Genomic DNA, 17460 nt, shown 5'->3' on the forward strand with positions numbered 1-17460 from the left:
ACTAATTAGTGATGAAACACTAAAAGCTACAAACTCTTAAGAACTGAAGACTGACAGTCTGCAAAGGGGGCTCATCCAGTTTTATACCAAATTCATGCCTAGTAAATGTGATGCAGATTAAAACTGTATTCAGTGTGAGTCACCTGTCTTGCTGCAGAATTCAAGCAGTCATCAGAGAAAGAAGCTAAATTGTCGTGGCTTGAATATGTAATCTGTTCAGAGGTCTGACCATTTATGCTCCCTCTGCATCCCTCTGAGCAGACTCCTGGTCACAGCACCATAAATGTATTCATACAGGGGTCAATTATGGGGAATAGTGAAACAGTGCTGATATTAAATTTGTTTCCAATTCAGTATGTCCAGTTTATTCTTTTGCAGTGGACATATTTACCTTGTACCAATGGGACAGCCGTGTTGTGCTCACACTAAGGGTTGATAATTTGTCTTTCAAGAGATGTAATGGCAACCTCTGCTTTCAGAAATGATGGCTGCAGGCCAGATCAGGGTTTAGTGGCCCTGTGCATGTTAACTGTGATCATGGAAATGGGAGGCTTCTCTCTACCAGCCTGCATTTTCTGATGATAAATATTCCTACCTGCTGCTTTTTAAAGAGAACCTTAATCTTTAGTGCCACATTTGAATTCCCAGATCATCAGTATTCCTTTAAATTATTCCATCACCTGTGTTCTGCTCTTAAAGCTAGTGCAGGTGTTTTTCTTGTCTTATGTGTTTTATCATGCAGAGATACATGAAACTGAGCTTTTTTTTGATTTTTGGCTCTTGAGCTTTTCTGAAATTGCATCTGCAACATTCATTTTTAATACATGGTTGAATTTTTATCTCTTTTTTAGATTATGAAAAAATATTTTCTCTTCTTGAGGAGGTGCAAGGACCCATGGAAATTCAGAAGTATTTCATTGAATTTGCTATCAAGGAAGCAGCAAGGTTTGTATAGATATAAATGCCTCAGAGTCATAAATTGAATATTAATTTAGATCTTCGTAGTAAATAATAAACTTTATCAGTAAGAGTTTCTGATTTTCTGTTTTGACATATTTAAATTATAATTGTTTTAGTGGTCAAACTAATGTTACATTTTTTGTAGTAAATGGTCTTCACTTAAAGTTTAAATATGAATTAGAGAGATAACAGGTTGTTCTTGAAGACCAACTCAAAATACAAGTGGGTTGAGCAGGGGCAGATGTATTAAATTAAATTTTCTAGCCGTTCAAATGCCAGAAATAAAACAAGCTCTTCCCTACTGGAAACAGAGAGCCTCTGGTAATACAATTTGTCATGGCTGAATACTCTTTGAGTTGTTCAACTGTATTTTTGGAAGAAGAAATTTATATTGTTCTCCCTCTCTTCTGTAGGTTTAAAAAACGGGTCTTAATACAACACTTAGAGAGAATACTAGAGGAACTAGATTTCACCAGCCCACCCAACAGAGTTAATCATGTCAACAGTAGATAATGATGTACCGGCCAGACGAATGCGGACCAGGAACGAGTTTGCTGTGCCACAGAAGAGTGGAAGAGGACGTAGCTGCTGCCCTCACCATCTTGGCAGTCAAGTGATTTTACTGTCACAGTCTGAGAAGAAGCAGTGGAGCTTTAACTTTCAGAGCCTGATTCGGCAGAAGCTGGGCTATAACCTTAAGGATTTGCTATGAAAGGTGTGGCTTTTTCCTGTGGAGGGTGCTCTTTGCTCAACAGGCGGAAGAAAATAACCATTGCTGCCCCTCCTGCAGGTGATGAGAATTTACTCATTTGAACGCTGTCATTAGACATTTACGTGCTATAGGCAGCAGGTTGCACTAAAATGGGGCACTGTCAAATGCACACACTGTCTGCATCGTGGAGAGAGCCCGTGTGTTCCCAAAAAAACCCTCCCAGAAACACCTGCACTGGTAAAATTGCATGTTGCCACCACAGAGACAAGGGTCTTGTTCCCAAGAACTGCTAGCCATGCCTTTAAACTTGAGATTCAGTGTAGATTGAGAGTAAAGAAACTGCTATTGTGTTAATGAAAGCTAAAGACAGCCCTGTGACTGTTACCACCTGATGGTCACTAAACAATCTACCTCAGACTCTCTTCTGTTTTGTCTGCAGACATTATGAAAGTGCACCTGAGGCTTCCCAGGTCCCCGACTTCAGTTCTCTTTCATCCTGTGAGGAGGACGGAGATTCTTCAGGTGGCCTTGGCACACGCTGTGCTTTGGAAGCACTAAAAGGAAACGCTTTTAAAAACGTGTATTTTAATGTTCATACAAAAGAGATTATTTTGAACAGTATTGTTACCAGATCACTAATTTGATATTTTAACTGTATAAATTTTTTGGAACATATGTATATATAAAATAAACCATTTTATTAATTTTTAAGAAGTGCTAATCTGAGGAGTCTGTAGCGGGCAGCACTGAGTTCCTCCAGTTGTCTGTTACCAGCAGACTGAGGATATTTTTGTAAAACCAGCTGAACCTGGTCTTTCACATCCTCAAACACAGCTTGTGGTGTTAGCTGCAGAATGTGTTTGTACCCTGGAGCAGCTGCCCAGGTGTCACTCAGCTTGGCCTCTGGGGTGCACATTTTTACTCAGTTTTGAGGGCTGTAAGTTCCAGTTTACCAAACTCTTGGTTACCTGAGCTGGTATCCTCTCCTCTGTTCCTCTTAACTATTTTGTCCAAAGGCAGTTCCATATATGACAGAACATACAAAGAAGACTGAAGCCACCTGTGTATAATTTTTTTTTTTCCTCTCTAAAGCAGTACCAGAAATGTGCCAGTATGAAGTGGCTCTTGAGACGAGTGTGTATTTTCAGTTGTTTGCTCATAACCTCCTCTGATCCTCTAACAGCTTTCTTTAAAAGACAGGTTAAAGTTGTGCTCATGCTGACTTGTGCTCTTGGCCTCGTATGGGAAATATCCCAGGGATTCCAGTGCACTGGCAGGCAGGGAAACAGATTCTCGTGGTGAGCCTGTGCTTCTCTGTTCCTGCTGGTATTTTTAGTACAAGCCAGCCTGTGAGACTTCTTTTCCATCCGCTCTGAAGCAGTGGCCTTGGTTTCCTTGAAGATGCAGTTTGACCATTGGAATGACACCAGTGAAATGCAAGAAGGAAATGAAATTCAAGAAGGAAATGAAATACAGCAACAACGAATCTCTGTCACAGTGTATATGAATGAAGTGCCATAGGAGAAGGCATTACTGTAAATGTGCCCTGATTCTTAGAAGTAACTTTTATTCATCTGTGCAGATGAATAAAATTGAATATCTGTTTTAAAACCCCACAAATACCTTGAAATGATACAAAGGGGGATTTACTCCTTCAAATTTCAGATGGCAGCTGTTTGTCACTGTGTTGGACATCCCATGCCAAGTGTTGGACTCTTCTAAGGGATTTTATTTATGGAGGGTGAGATATACTGTGCATACCTCGTTGTAAAACAGCCTGGTTAAATGCATCAAGTTGCATGTAATGTGCTATTCTTGAAGTAGTAGGTGGCAAGAGGAGACAGCTTTCTTCCATATAGTTATTGGCTGTTTAATTTTCATCACTGATTCCAGAGACACTCACTTGATCATTGTGTGTCTCAGCAGGGGCCATATTTTTAACTAGTGATCTTGGTAGTGTGTAAATCTGCTCTTTTGGTGGGATGCAGTTGGCTGCCAAATCAGCTGCAGGCAGCTGGTAACTTCCATGCACTCGTTTGGAATCTTGCACCTCAGAAATGACAAAATATTCAAGTGCAAGCAGTGGGAATTTCCCCCTACCTCACCATTGTTTTATCTGAATAGGTTGAATTTGGGTTAGAATATTTGAGCAGCAGAAACCATATGGTGAACTGGACATGAGTCTTCATAAGAAGGAAGGAAGGAAGATGTCTTCAGGGGTTGTGTCAGTGCAGAGATGAAGAAAAAGGAGCAACACCAGTTGATGAAGAGCACACACAGCCCTGAATTCCACATGGAAATTGCTCATTTAGGAGGCAGAAAATGCTCCACAACTGGTTTAAGAAGATTCTTAATGGAGAGAATTCCTTGTGAGCCAGACCCCAGTGCTGGATGTGGGTGGGACATGCCTTGAACAAATACAGTCCCAAGCTGTGCTGGCACTTCAGGGACAGCCAGGAGAGCCATGCTGGTGTCAGGCCTTGCCTTTGCTGGTACAGACCTTTGGTCTATAAGCAAGAGCTGTGTCACCAGGGCTGTGACCTCTGTGACAGGTGAGCCTCTCGCTGCAGGAGTGTCCCTCAGCAAGGGCTCAGGAGAGAGGGTGGGTCCACTGATGCATCCTGGAATTGGAAGCCATTTGTGCTTTGCTCAAACTTAGATTTTTGAGCCCTTGTTTATATGTAAGGTTGAAATAACATGGCACAGTTGAATGTTGGGAAGCAGGGAAAAAATATGGCTCTATGTTTCCTGTAAGGAGCATTGTGTAACAATCTAATTAACAAATTTAGCACTTGCCTTCCTTGGGTTGGAAGGGTTGTGAGGTGCTTTGGAGTCTGGATACCTGTGTGAGTTCTGCTGCATCTGAGGGTTTTCTGACCCTCTCTTAACTAGGCCTCCTCAGTGCTTGTTACCTTTATTTTTTCCCTTGTAGACATCAAGGGTTTTTCCTAGGCTCCCAGGCTGGTCACTGTGGCAGGTGTCTGTTGGGTGCTGCTGTTCCAGTTTGGGGGTGCAGTGCATTTATGGTGGGCACGTGTGTTCTTGCCCAGATTTAACCAGCATCAGAGAGTGATTGTCATCTTCCAAAATAGCAGCTGCAGAGGCTGTTACTGTGCTGTGGTCAAGCAATTGTATGTCTCCCTTTGCAGGAAACTGTAAAAAAAAAAATCCCCAAACCTAATTTTTTGGGTTTTTTTTTCATCTGGTAATTTTCTCCTGGTTCTTCCTCTAAACTGCCTGGCTGAAATGCCAGCAGTGTGGGCTGTTGAGTTTCATTTCTTTTAGTCTGTTCTTTAGTATCTCCTAAGGAACTTCTGATGGAAAAATACAAGAAATGCATTACCTAACAGAAAGAAGTAAAAAAAACCTGTAAAGCTCAATTACAGTGTTTCATACCAGCAACATGGCAACATCACACCTTTAGCAAATGGACTTGAGAGTGCTTGTCTTGAGAATGTGCAACCTAGTTAAGCAGAAAACAAGGCCAAAGACACTTCAGACCTGGCAGACAGGAGGCTTGGCAGAGATCTGAAGGAAGGATGTTAGTCACTGGAATTAAAAGGAGCTGCTGCTTGCAGGTCTGCAAAAACAAGTTGAAGTCTATCCTAAGTGGAAAAGGAAGAAACTGGAGAAGAAGAATGCCTTGGGATTTAGCAAAAATCTGGCCTGCAGGAACTGTTAAACTGTATTCTAAATCTGAATCCTTAGATCATTTCAAGGAGGATGGACCAAACAAAAAATGTTGAACTTCCCTGAAATAATCCGTTCAGTTGAGCTGCAACCTGGCTTGTTGTTTCTTCACTGAAAGACTTGGCTTGGCTTTGGCATTGGTGTTTTTCTTCTCTCAGTCTGTGATGTGGTGTTACCTCTTGGTAGTGGCTAAAGTAGCGTGGCAGGGAAGCCCTGTGGTTGTCCATGGAGCTGGAAATGCAGACAGGGGCTGTGGGAAGAGTAGGTGGAAAAGGCAGGTGCTGCTTGTGTGCTGTGGGAGGTGGTTCAGGTTCACCTCTTCCATGTCAGAGCCTTCATTTTTAAAGTGCTTAAGGTGCTTTCCAGGGCTGGGAGCACAGATCTGATGCCTTGAGCAGCTGATTACTCAGAGTTCAGGGGATGGATGTGCCACGGAAGGAGTTAAAATTGTTGTACAGACTTGTACAACCTTTTGGTAAATGCTGGAGGATGTTTCCATAGGCAGTGGAAGAACTGAGCTGCACATGCCTTCACCCACACGGCTTTGCCAGGAATGGGGACTGCTGGTACCATGTAAGGAAAATTGCCCTTCAGCAAGAGCTGGGAAGTGCTCAAAGCAGCTGCATATTTCTTCAGATTTTGAGCTTGGGATGAAGCTCTCAAACAATTTTTATTGAAGAGAAGAATAGTTTGGCCTGGGAAAGGTGGTGGAATGGAAACCTCAGATTTTTGCTGGAGATCTGATGTTTTGGAGAGCTTGGGGAAGTTTTATCTTTACATCTGCAGTGGGAATTTGATGGCTGTTTCCTAGTCCTGGACCATCTCCAGCTGCAATGGAAGTAGCTGGATCCTCAGCATTTGTGTATGTTTGCTGTCATCTCCATCACTGTCACTCCTCTAATGCAAACAGTCTTGCATAATATCCCTTAAAATATTGGACACCTCTGGTAATTTGCTGTATCCCAGAGCTCCACTCGCCACTGCTGAGCAGCTGGTAGGAGGGACAGAGCTTTTTGGGAATGATCCCCATGGTGTGTGCTCATTTACAAAGTACTTAGAGCCCTGCAGGATGCTGAACAGGAGGAGAGGGTTAGAAAGCATTTTGGTAGTTGCTAGGGCAAAGCTCTTCTTGTGTGGTCAGCCTGTTTCTCGTCATTTACTCCAGAGCAGGTGTGTATTTTAATGTTAAATTGTATTTGTAAGTATTTAATATGTAGAATATATAAAAGAGGTTCAGTCTTCTGAAAAGGATGGGTTTGGGAGACTTCTCCCCTTGCTTATCTTGCAGCTGTGACCCATGTGCTTGTGCAGAGGTGGCCCTTGCAGAGAAGGATGCTGGGCTGTGCTCAGGTTTTCCACAGGGAGGGACTGCTCTAGAACCTTCCCAGGTCTTGGATCAGTGGCAATAGGCAAGTGGAGCTGATCTTTGCTGGGTTTGTGGAAATGCACTTACTGTTTCTTGAGGTGGTGGTAGCAGTGTGAGCAGTTCCTGTCTGGGCACAATTTTGGGAGCTGAGGAGGCTGTTGGGGTATTTGGAGTTTGAGCAGCCACAGGTCTGGTCAGGGCACACTGCTGAAGTGGCTGCCTGATCCCTTGGCAGGGGGTGTCTCAGTGAAAGGGTTCTTTCCTAAGCAGGACAGAAATAAAAATGAGCCCTGTTCCCCAAGACTAGAAAGTGATTAAAAAAAAGGCATTTTGCTGATTGCAGATGATTATCATGCAGCTGTTCGACAGTGACATCCCAGCCATGGAAAAATAACATTGATTCTTTGAGCTGTTTTCCAGTCTGCACAGCATATTAAAACCCTTCATGCACAGCTGGCACATTTAACTTTGATTATGTTGTTGAAGTGACTGATCTGAGAGCAGCCTGGATCCCAGTTGCTTGCAGAATTTGAAAATAAGATTGTTCCAATTCATCTGCAGTTGGTTATTTTGGAAGAGAGACAAGCTATCTTGAGCACTTTTAGGGCTGCTAATTAAAGTCTTGTGGCTCTCCTCTGAGAGTGTCTTTAAAGATGGATGGAGAGACTTGCCCAAGGTCATAGAGTGTGTCACTGACAAAGATGATTATAAAATCTGTGCCCTAATTTGGTCTTGCACACTTGAATTATTTCCCTGGTGTGGTCAATCCCACCACAAACCAACACACTGGCTCCTGGGCTCTTGTACATGTCAGTGGGTTCCTTCCTCCCTGTGCTCTCCCACCTGCCAGCTGGGTCTGGCATAGGAGCAGCGTGAGGTGGAGGAAGGACAGGCTCCCTACTGCTTCCCCACAGAGGTGGCTGCAGTGCTGCCCTTTGGCTGGAAGTGTGCTTCTGGGGCTGGAAAAAAGCAGGAGCTCAGAAATAAAGGTAGGAGAACTGCAGAGAATCTGCCCCAGCCTTTTGGCATTTGTGGTGGTACTGCCTCTTTGTTAGAGTTTGGCTTCTGACCTGAGCTGCTCCAGCAGCTTTCCTTTCCCAGCTCAGTGAAAGCACACTTTGAAATTCCGCTGGCGTCCGTGGGTTCAGGGCTCCTCCCTCTGCACACACAGAACTTAGAAGCTGCTATCCAAAATGATTGTTAGTGGAAAAGGAGATGGTGGGGGACTCGGGAGCTCTGGAAGAGGCTGTTTTAAGTGTATCACATCCATCAAACCCTCCCGCAGGAGTTCTGTCAGAGAACAGGAATGCCAGGAGCTGGATGTGGGCAGGACGTGCTGGGGCTCGGTGAGCTGGGAAGGCTCTCAGCGAGCTGCTGCTGCAGCAGTGCCTGCGGCTTCCAGCAGGTGAAACCGGGTCAGAGCGACTCCTGGGAACTGTCTGTGAATTCCCCCAGGAAAGGCAGTTGGTGAGTCACATCCCAGGCTGCGATGGGAAGGTTGCTGGATAATAGCTTGAGCGATGGTGGTGGCTTTTCTTCACACATCAGGACCCTGAGGAGGCTCTGACCTCATGGGGCAGCTGAAAGCTGGTTTTTGTCTGGCTTCCAGGTGGCCAAAGCTGAATTCCTGCAAATGTAGATACAACAGGCCCTCCTTCCCAGGGTATGCCTTGCGCCCCTGGACCTGGTGTACCCACTGTTGAAGGGAGAAGGGGTTGTCAAGGTAAGGAGATGAAAGGGACAGCTCTTGCTATGATAGGAAAGCAGAAAGAGGTTGGAAACCTTTCCCTGTTGATGTTCAGGCACGAGGTGGGAGCTCCTGTGAGGGATTGACCAGTGGTGAGTTTGGGAGGTTGGTGCTGTGCTCAGTGCGAGGCTGGCGTGGGGCCTGCGAGGGGGTTTTGTGCTGATGGAGTGCTCTGCTCTGTCTGGAGCTCATCTGTCGTGACTCACTTCTTATTTCACTGCTCCTGTTTTGACTTGCACTTCATCTCTGGGGAGCATCCCGCTGCTCTGCTCCAGGAGTGTGGTGGGGTTTGAGCCTCAGGTCTGCCCCTTTCAAGCTCTGCAGCTGCTGCCTGAGCACAAGAAGCAAAGGCAGAGGAGAAAGTGCCTTGCCCACTGCTCCCATGCTGGGAGGCAGCTCAGGCTGTTTCCATGGTTGTCCTCCCTGCCAGCCCAGGGCAGCCCAAGGCAGCAGCATGGCCATGGCCGTGTTTGACCACCACCAGACCGGGGTTTTTAACCAGCCCTGGTGCATCCTGTAGGTTATGTGGGTCCCTCCCATGGTAGATGAACTTGGGCCTCACTCTGCTGTGGATTTTTCTTTGTGATCTGAAGCTGCTCTATTTAAACATGTAGGGAAGGAAGAGCTGGCTCCAGCTTCAGAGTGATGGTGGTGACTTTGAAATGGTGCAGCCGTCCCCAGGGTCCCTCAGCAGAGATCTGTGTGTGACAGGAGGCTGTAGAGCAGCATGGTGGCCTTGGGCAAGGAAGGGGCATTATTTGACCCCTTCTCTCCCCTCCATGTGCTTTGCATTGTGCTGGGGAGGTGGTGCCTCACTGGGGGCTCACCCAGGCCTGTGGGTGCCTTGGAAGCTTCAGTAATGGCCCAGGCAGTGACAGCTTGGTGTGGATGTGGGGAACAGGAGGCCCTCTGTGGACTGCCTGCCAAACTGGCCACTCCAAAAAACTGCTTTGGGCTGCGTCCTGCTTTGTACACTTCTGCTTCAGCCTTTGCTGTGCACAGAGGATGCTCCTCCTGCATCCTGCACTGGAGCAGAGACCTCCTGGGGCAGGGACAAGGGATTCTGGCTCTGGGGACATCAGCACTGGCCTTTTGTGGCTGGCTCTAAAATACACAGAAGAAATACCTTGGGGGAGGAGGGGAATATTTTCTTTCCTTCTATTATTTTTTTTCTGAAAGGCAAAGTGAAGTGCCCCTGCAGCACGGCCTCCCTCCGGCAGATCCCGGGGAAACTGGTTCAGCCAGCAGCAGTCTGGGCAGGGAGGGCACTGCCAGTGCTGGGTGCTCTGCCTGGCAGCACTGGGGTATGAACTGGGGATAAACATCCACATCTCTCTGCATGGGGGGCTGTGGGTTCCCCAGGACCACTGGCATAGGGTGAGCTATTGATAATCTAAATGTCACCTTTTATTTATTTTTTTTCCATCTCCCTTCCTATTAAAATGGCCTGGGAAGCTGTGACACCACACAGCCTGGGTCCCTGCCAAGGAGCCCTGGGGCTTGTGTTCCTGCTCAGGCTGCCAGACTCCCAGCTGCCTTGCTGCTCTGTGAACTCCCATTTGCCTTTCTTGGCTGGAAAAAGGATTAAGTTAGCAGGACAGGAAAATTAATTAGCTGCCATTTTAAGGATGTAGCTTTCGTCGCAGTCCGAAGTGTTTTGAAATGGCATTGTGTCACTGAGACCAAGCTGGGGTTGATTAAAAGGCTTTTACCTGCCGGAATATCAGATTTATTTCCGCCGGGGTTCTGCCCCTGGTGATTATGGCTTCAAGGTGAACCTCAAGGCCAAATCCAAGGAGTGTTTTGCCTTCGCTGTTAGTGCTGGCTGTGGAAAGCTGGTACCAAAGTCTTTTCTGCTTGTTTAACATTCAAAATAGCCTTGCTTTGCCCTTCCCCTCTGCAGGCAGCCTGCCAGTCTGGCACAGCATGGCTGGGACAGCAGGGAACTGCAGAGCTGTAGCTTCCCTGCCTGGTTGGGGTCCTTCCCACAGGGAGCCCGGGGGCAGCGCCGTGGCCCCGGATGCTGCAGGGTGAGCCACAGCCTTCCCCAAGTGTCTGCTGCAAAACTGCTGCTGTTGGTGCAGGTGGCAAAAGGGAGCAGAAATGGTGCCACTCTTGGTGGGGGGCTGTATCCAGCTGGAGGATGTCCCCACAGTAATGCCCTTGCTGAAGGTGTCAGAGGTGGAGAAGGGCAGATCTGCTGCAGTGTGGTGAAGCGTGAGAGAACCTGAACCATGGGAAGCAAGTGATAAGGAAGCCAAAAATCATTTTAGGGTTAGAAATTAATAATCATTCCCTTTCTTCAGCTTTTGCTGAAGCTTTTGCTTTCAGTCATTTGCTTTCTTCAGCAAGGGGGACTGTGGGTGCTCCAGAGCACCTGGAAAGGGCCATGAGCTGCCAGCTTTCCCGAGAAAGCTGTGTCCCACTTGGGGCAGCAGTGGGGACATGGGACCAGACTGCAGCGATGGCTGTCTGGGACACGCAGAGGGGACACATCAGCTGTGCGACCAGGGGGGATTTCCACACATGGTGCTGCAGTTCAGCCCTCACTGACCTCTAGAATAAGTGCTTCTGCCAGCTGCACTCCCATTCCAGCCTCACAGGGAAGGGCTGCACGAGTGACCAATCTCTGACACAAACCGTGGTCCCCATTCCCCACCTGCAAGGGTGTAAGTGACTGCTGCCCTCCTTAGCAATTCCCCACTGAGCTCTCACTGCAATAGTTCAAAACCCAGCAAAATTAATGCAGATTAAACCTGCTACTTCAGCAATGAATGGAAATTACCAGCACATATTTTTTATTTCACTATTTAATGTAGTAGAAATACCACGGCTTGTAGCCAAAGCAATTCAAGATGTGACGGCTGTAAATGTGCATTGGGCGAGGCTGGAAACTCTCCAGTCTAATTCAAGAAACTCTTGGCTCAACTCTTGCTTTGCTTTTGAAGAAGAGAAGCTCATCTGTGAAGAACCCCATGCTGCAAGGTAAACACGAGGTGGCTTTGGGAGCTGGTTTAGGTGCCCCTTCCCAAATGCCAGCTTTATTGGTGTTTTCCCCTTGTGCTGTGCTGGATGCAGAACTGCAGCAGCACAGAAAGCAGATGAGGGGTGAGTCTGCTGCGCTCTCTGGTGCAATCCTGATGGATGCTGTAGTTGAGCAAACTCCTCCAGTGCTTTGCTAACTTTTCAACCTCCCCCAGTGGAAAAGCAGAGCAAGAAGTGAAAAGTGATCTTGCTCAAGCCCAGGATTTTAACTATTGCCAGCCCCGGGAGCAGCCCAAGTGTTTCCCCCAGTGGCTGTTGCAACACCAGACCTTGCAGGAGCCTGTCCTGTGGGCTGGCAGGGTAGATTAGCACATGGTAGAAAAGCCTTTACTGTGGTTAATCTGAAGACAGAAAATATGTCAGCTCTGCCAGAGAGGATGACGAGGAGCCTCGAAGGCAAGCAGATCCCCAGGCTGGTAATATTTCTCTCCTAAGTGTTTTACTCAGCTACTTGCAGCTATTTTGATCCCCCTTTCTGATCTTATCTCCCAGTAATGAACACCAGGCCAGACAGCACTCTCACATAGAGCTGCTATAATTAAGGCAATCACTTCATGTCAGTGCTGGGCAGTCACTTTTAAATAGTCACTCAACAGGGATTTGCTGCAGGATGGTCAGAAATAAACAAACAAACACTTTAAGGATATCAGTTTTTATTTGACATTGTGAGATCAATAAGAAAAAATAATTTGTACAGCTTTGTGATAGAACCGCTGCTGCTGCAGAGTGAGGCTACTCCTCACGAGAAGGGCCTTGAGGCAGCCCCAGGGGGCTCCCAGCAGGACCTGCTCTGAGCAGCAGGTGATGTTCTGCACCTCCCTGTCCCAGCAGCACCTCAGGCAGGTTCCTGTAACCTTCCAGCAGCACAAACGGGGCTTCTCAGACGTTTTGTGTGAGCAGCTCTGCTCTAAGGCCCTCTGCAAAGGGCTCAGTGCAACCATGGCTGCAGAACCTGTCTACAACAGTGGTTACTGAGCTCCTGCTCTGCTTCTCCCTCCCTCTGCCAATTCTGTCTCTCCTCTGCCCCACAAGGTCAGCTGGCCCACGTTCAGCCTCCCCTCGGTGCAGCAGCCCTGTTCCCCAAGGGAACAGCTCTGGCTGCAGTGGAGGGATGACCCAATGCTATTTCCGAGGCCTTTGGTGCTGGCGGGAGCTGATTTGTGACACCAGGAAGAGGAGAACCAGGACACTTCAGGAACTAATCCTGCAGCTCAGATGCTTTCAGCTGGCAGAGTAACCCTTTCTAATCAAACCCAGATGTTTAAGAGTGATTGTAGAGGAGCAGCCACGGATATTGCTCGAGCACTGGGGCACCCACTCCATAGGACGGGCAGAGCTAGAAAAAGAGACTTCGGTTTACACAGTATTTTTGCCAAGATTTTTGCCTTTGACAGTTTTTAACAGTTTAAAAAAATACCAAACACAATTCAATAGATGCCAGGACAAAAGGCTGAGTTTCCACTGTGCCAGTGAAACATCCTCCAACCAGCCCAAATTCTCACTGGCCCCACCAGTATCTTGACCTACCCTCCCTCTGCTGTGTCAGGGAGGTGAAAAACCAGACCGAGAGAGATTTTAGTATTGATTCAGCCCCTGAGGGGAGATAAGAATTTAGACATAAGTAAGAGTTAAGGACAGTATGATCAGTTCTAATACATGAAATCAAGACAGTAATATTAAATCAACGAGGGGCTCAGCTGGAAAAATCAAGGTGGAAGGCTCTGTTGGCAGAAAAGGGGTTGCTCTCCTGGATTAGTGCCAGCAAACAGAGCAAGCTGCTAGACCCTACCCCTGGATCACTCACAGAAGGGACATTTTTTTACTGATACTTAAATATGAAGATGACTTGGAGGTTGTACCTGGTGCCAACACCATGTTCAGCACGTACACAACGTTCAGCATTCCCCGATTCACAGCTGGAGAACGCCGAGTGTGGCAGATGAGCTGAGCTGCCTCCCCCACACCAGCACCAATGCACAGCCACAGCCCAGGCAACCCGGGGCAACTCACATGAAACAAAGGAGGGCAACGAGGAAATAACGTGGTAGTGAGATACCAGGAAAAAAAAAAGAATAACCCTTCACACAACTGTTTTTCAGCATTATAAAAAAAATAAAAATGAAAGCAATCTCTTTGACTCCCCCTGCCACACTGTGCTGGTGTCCCACAGGCATTCCAGGATCAGGTGCTGCCCCTTTTCCTGCTGTTCAGTGATGCAGTGCACACAGCGTTTCTGAGGGGATCCATAGACTGTAGTGCAAGCAAACTGAGAAAATAAATACGCTCAAACATTCCCTCCTGTCAAAGAACATCAGTTGCAGGAAAAACTAGCTTGCTTTTTGTTTTAACTGAAGTTAAGTTAGCTGCAACTCGTTTTAATATCTGAAACTTTGAAGATGTGTTTCACAGCATAACTGTAGAATTTACACTGCATTGCCAATCCACAATTCAGTCATTCTCATTAACAGTGTACAAAGAAGGTCATTAGTCTATATATATATATTTATATATATATATATTTTATAAAGTCTGGAAGATCAATATAAATACTGCTCCAGAAATTAAAAAAAGTGTTTACATCCCCGGCTTGAATATTACATCTCAGTGTCCTGGGTTACTGGTATCATCTGTAAAAGTCTTAGCGGCGCAGAGGTTCAAGTTTTCGAAATTTCAGTGCCGAGCTGGATGACAAAGCATCTTGGTTTGAAGAAGAATTCACTGTGTCTGGGGACTGGAACAATACTCTACCACGATGATTAAATACATAAAAAGATGGATGGTTCCTTAATGTGTCAAATGTCCTTCAAAATAAATGCAAAAAGCCAAGGTTAATACTCTTTCAGAGCGGGAGTTTAGAACAGTCAGTCAGGCTGGGGCGTATTGATTTTATACACAAAAATACAAGTTTTCAATCCAAACTCTTGCTTGCTTTTAAGTTTCCTAAACTAAACCAATGAGGAAATACACAGTTGTGAAAAAGACCACAAGATGTCCACGTCACCAACTTCCCCTTCCTTTCTGGAGCTCAGGGCCAGCCCGTGGATGCTGCTGCAGACACACCAACTGCCAGCCTTTGTTCAGCTCTCACTTGTGTTAACACCCTGATGATGCTCAGCTTTCCATCCCCCTGGGAGCCTCACGCTAAAGGCTTTAGGTGAACACTCTGAAATACAATTATGTCAGCTCTTTCACTTCCCCTGCTCCCCTGTGGTGTTGGAAATGGCCAGAGAGGCAACGTCTGCCCATCCAATTTCCTGTCAGAATCACAGAATATTCTGAGAAGGAAGGGACCCACAAGGATCACTGAGTCCAACTCCAAAGTGAACAGCTCATAAAGCAGTTGAACCTACAACCCTGGCATGCTCTAACCAACTATCCTCTTCAAAATCTCGGTCCAAAATCCCTTATTTTCTTAAAGTCTTACAGATGTCCTGCCTTGAATACACTGTGAGACTCAAGTGACTCAGACTTGCAGTCTGAGACCATGTCATGACAGCAGGTGGTGATTCCTGAGCTCTGCTTCCCACCTGCACATTTCATTCCTCCACCAAGTCTGCACAGCAGGATTTCAGATGAGGAAAAGCAAGAAGTTTAGCCTGATACCTAATTCTCCCTAAAACTGAAGACATTGCTGGCTTTTGCAAGTGTGGCTGTTCCCCTTGGGTGACTGCCTACAGCAAGCATTGAAGGACTGAGCTGAAGATGAGTGATTTCAGTTTGTACAGAGAAGCAGATACCGGTGCGTACAAAAAGAAGAAATAAAACATACTTATTTTTGAGTTCTGAAGTGGCATCCATGTCTTTAAACTCTCCTGCAATATGTGCTATCCCATAGCAGGTGACTGCAAAGGCCAGCAGAGTCTGCAGGACTATCTGCAACAGAGGGAGCACAGTGCAACACACACATTACCCAGTGTTCTGCACATTTACCAAAACATCTCAGCTTTCACACAGTATCTCTGGTGCTTTTCACCCAGTGACAGCAAACAGAGGTGGCCAATCCAGCAGTGGGGAAACTGAGGCACGGGAGAATTAAAATTCTCTCCTATTTGCACAGCAGAGCTCCAGCTGCCCCAGCACAGGTCTGGGTTGCACCAACTGAATCGACTCACACGGCTCCTCAGCAAGAGCCTGAGAGCAAACACTGTGTTCTGTGCTCTCCAGGACCCAAATTCCTGCCAGGAACACTGTGGAGCCCCGGGCCAGGCACTGTGCCTGGCTCTCCTGGGCACCTGATCTCCCTGCCCTTCTGATGAAGGAGAGAGGGAACAGATAACTGAAGTAGAGGTTTGAAAAGCAAGCAAGTAAAGCAAATAAAAGCTCCCTTCCTGAAGCAGGTTGCTCTGGGATCAAACAGCCACTCTGGATAAACACACGTCAGCCACCCAGAGCCAGAGGGTGCAGGATGTTGATGCTGCAAAGGAGGTGATGGATGCAAAAGCTCTCTGAGCTGCACGCAGGGAATCCTGGACAAGATGCTCCAGGGTAGCTCTAAAAGAGAGGGAGGTCTGGATCTGGGGTTTGGTTTCACTGACAACTACAACATGCTCGGGAAGTTGGGATGAAAAGTGTGGTTCTTTTTGACAGTGCCAGCTCCAGTGAAAGTGCTGCTTAAAAACTACTTTATGCTTGCCTAGCACATTAAAAGGAAGCAATTGAGAGGCTAAACCACCCCACAGTTACACCTTTCACACACTGCAAAAACTTACATCTATGGGCAACGTTTCATCTTCCTTTTCTGTCAACCTCATGTAAGAACGATCTACAAAACAGAAACACACGCACGCATCAAGCACTCTGTGCACGCAAATAAACAGCCCGGCAACACGAACCCCCAGAGAAACGGCTGCAGAAACACGCGCCAGCCTGACCCTCCCCGGGCCGCCCCCGGTGCCGCTGCTCCGCAGCGCGGCTGGCCCCAGCGCAGGCGGCCGGAGGGAGGCAGCGCCGGGACGGCAGAGGCCGGGCTGAAGCCGCGACCCGGCGGGCGGCAGCTCCCCCTTCCCACCCTTCCTTTTGCCCTCCCTTCCCGGCCGCCGCGGCGCCCGCACGGGGCGAGCCCCGCGCTGCTCCCGGAGCCTCGGCTGTCCCGCAGCCCGGCCCCAAGGGCAGGGCCGCCCCCGCCGGCGGGCTCGCGGCTGAGGCCGATGATGATGCCGGCCCGGCCCGGCCCCCGCCCCGGGCGCTCCCCGTCGGCCGCGCGGGGGTGCCGGTGCCCCGGGGCGCCCCGGCCCGCCCCCCCGGCGGTGACTCACGCTGCGCCGCCGAGAAGGCCGCGTGTGCCAGGGCGAACAGGCCGAGCCCCACCAGCCCCTTCCACACCGACCCCGCCGCCATCGCCGCCCGCCGCCGCCAGGGCGCCCCGGCGCGCGATGATGGCGTCACACAGGGGGCGGGGCCAGGCCGCGCCCCAGGAGTGCGGGGGCGCAGGGGAGGCGTGGCGTCAGCGGCGGGGGGCGGGGCCAGGCCGCCGCTTTCCCACGCGGGGCCATTGATAAAATGCGCGGGGGTGGGTGGGCCCCGGAGCCAGGGATGGTTCTGGGGGGCGGCTGAGGGAGAAGGGGCCATGGACCCCCCCCCGAACAGGTCCCTTCCCTCCACTGGGCCAGGCCGGATCCCTTCCAGCCGAAAACAGAGCGTAGGGCCAGTGGTGCCCGAGTTAATTCCCACTTTCCACGTGTTTAACCTCAAAGCTTGAGAAACCGGTGCAAGAAAAAAACGGGGCAAAGGGATGCACACAACACGTGCAGGAGGGACCCCCCTGGCCGAGCCAGGCTTGGGGCAAAGCAAGGAAACACCAGGGTCCCACACAGCCCAGCATCCTGGGTCTTCCGTGCCCCCAAGGCACAAAGGCAATTCTTTGAGGACGTTTCCTACAAGTCACCTTTAAGTTGATCACTGGCATTTATTGCAACCCTTGACCCACCGGCTCCACGCATC

General features: G+C 48.3%; 2 protein-coding genes across 5 annotated transcripts in view; one reads left to right on the plus strand and one right to left on the minus strand.

The window, feature by feature from the left end:
* The window catches only part of LOC128795094 (integrator complex subunit 6-like), a 39462-nt gene extending 37079 nt beyond the window's left edge, over positions 1–2383 (plus strand). For 2 of the 4 annotated variants that reach the window (XM_053955565.1, XM_053955567.1), the window contains 2 exons: positions 852–945; positions 1374–2383. In XM_053955565.1, the coding sequence (XP_053811540.1) occupies positions 852–945; positions 1374–1473 (194 nt within the window). In that variant the 3' untranslated portion in view covers positions 1474–2383. The remainder of the gene's footprint in view (positions 1–851; positions 946–1373) is intronic. The other 2 variants (XR_008433391.1, XR_008433392.1) reach the window with 2 other exon arrangements.
* A 9773-nt stretch (positions 2384–12156) lies between these two features.
* On the minus strand, positions 12157–16885 carry MMGT1 (membrane magnesium transporter 1). Its single transcript, XM_053956086.1, has 4 exons — positions 16776–16885; positions 16230–16282; positions 15290–15393; positions 12157–14321 (listed from the first exon to the last, which is right to left on the minus strand). The coding sequence occupies exons 1-4, from the start codon at positions 16855–16857 to the stop codon at positions 14159–14161; spliced, it is 402 nt and encodes a 133-aa protein (XP_053812061.1). The 5' UTR covers positions 16858–16885; the 3' UTR covers positions 12157–14158.
* Between the last annotated feature and the right edge of the window lie 575 nt (positions 16886–17460).

The sequence above is a fragment of the Vidua chalybeata genome, chromosome 14 (genome assembly GCF_026979565.1).
Source record: "Vidua chalybeata isolate OUT-0048 chromosome 14, bVidCha1 merged haplotype, whole genome shotgun sequence".
Classification (NCBI taxonomy): domain Eukaryota; kingdom Metazoa; phylum Chordata; class Aves; order Passeriformes; family Viduidae; genus Vidua; species Vidua chalybeata.

What these genes read in the sequence shown, in the direction of transcription:
- MMGT1 (XM_053956086.1), bottom strand. Translation starts at nt 16,857, where the DNA reads ATGGCGGCGGGGTCGGTGTGGAAGGGGCTGGTGGGGCTCGGCCTGTTC. An exon ending in GGCCTTCTCGGCGGCGCAGC is followed by an intron (nt 16,283 to 16,775) that starts GTGAGTCACCGC and finishes TCTGTTTTGTAG; the next exon opens with ATCGTTCTTACATGAGGTTG. An exon ending in ATGAAACGTTGCCCATAGAT is followed by an intron (nt 15,394 to 16,229) that starts GTAAGTTTTTGC and finishes CCTCTGTTGCAG; the next exon opens with ATAGTCCTGCAGACTCTGCT.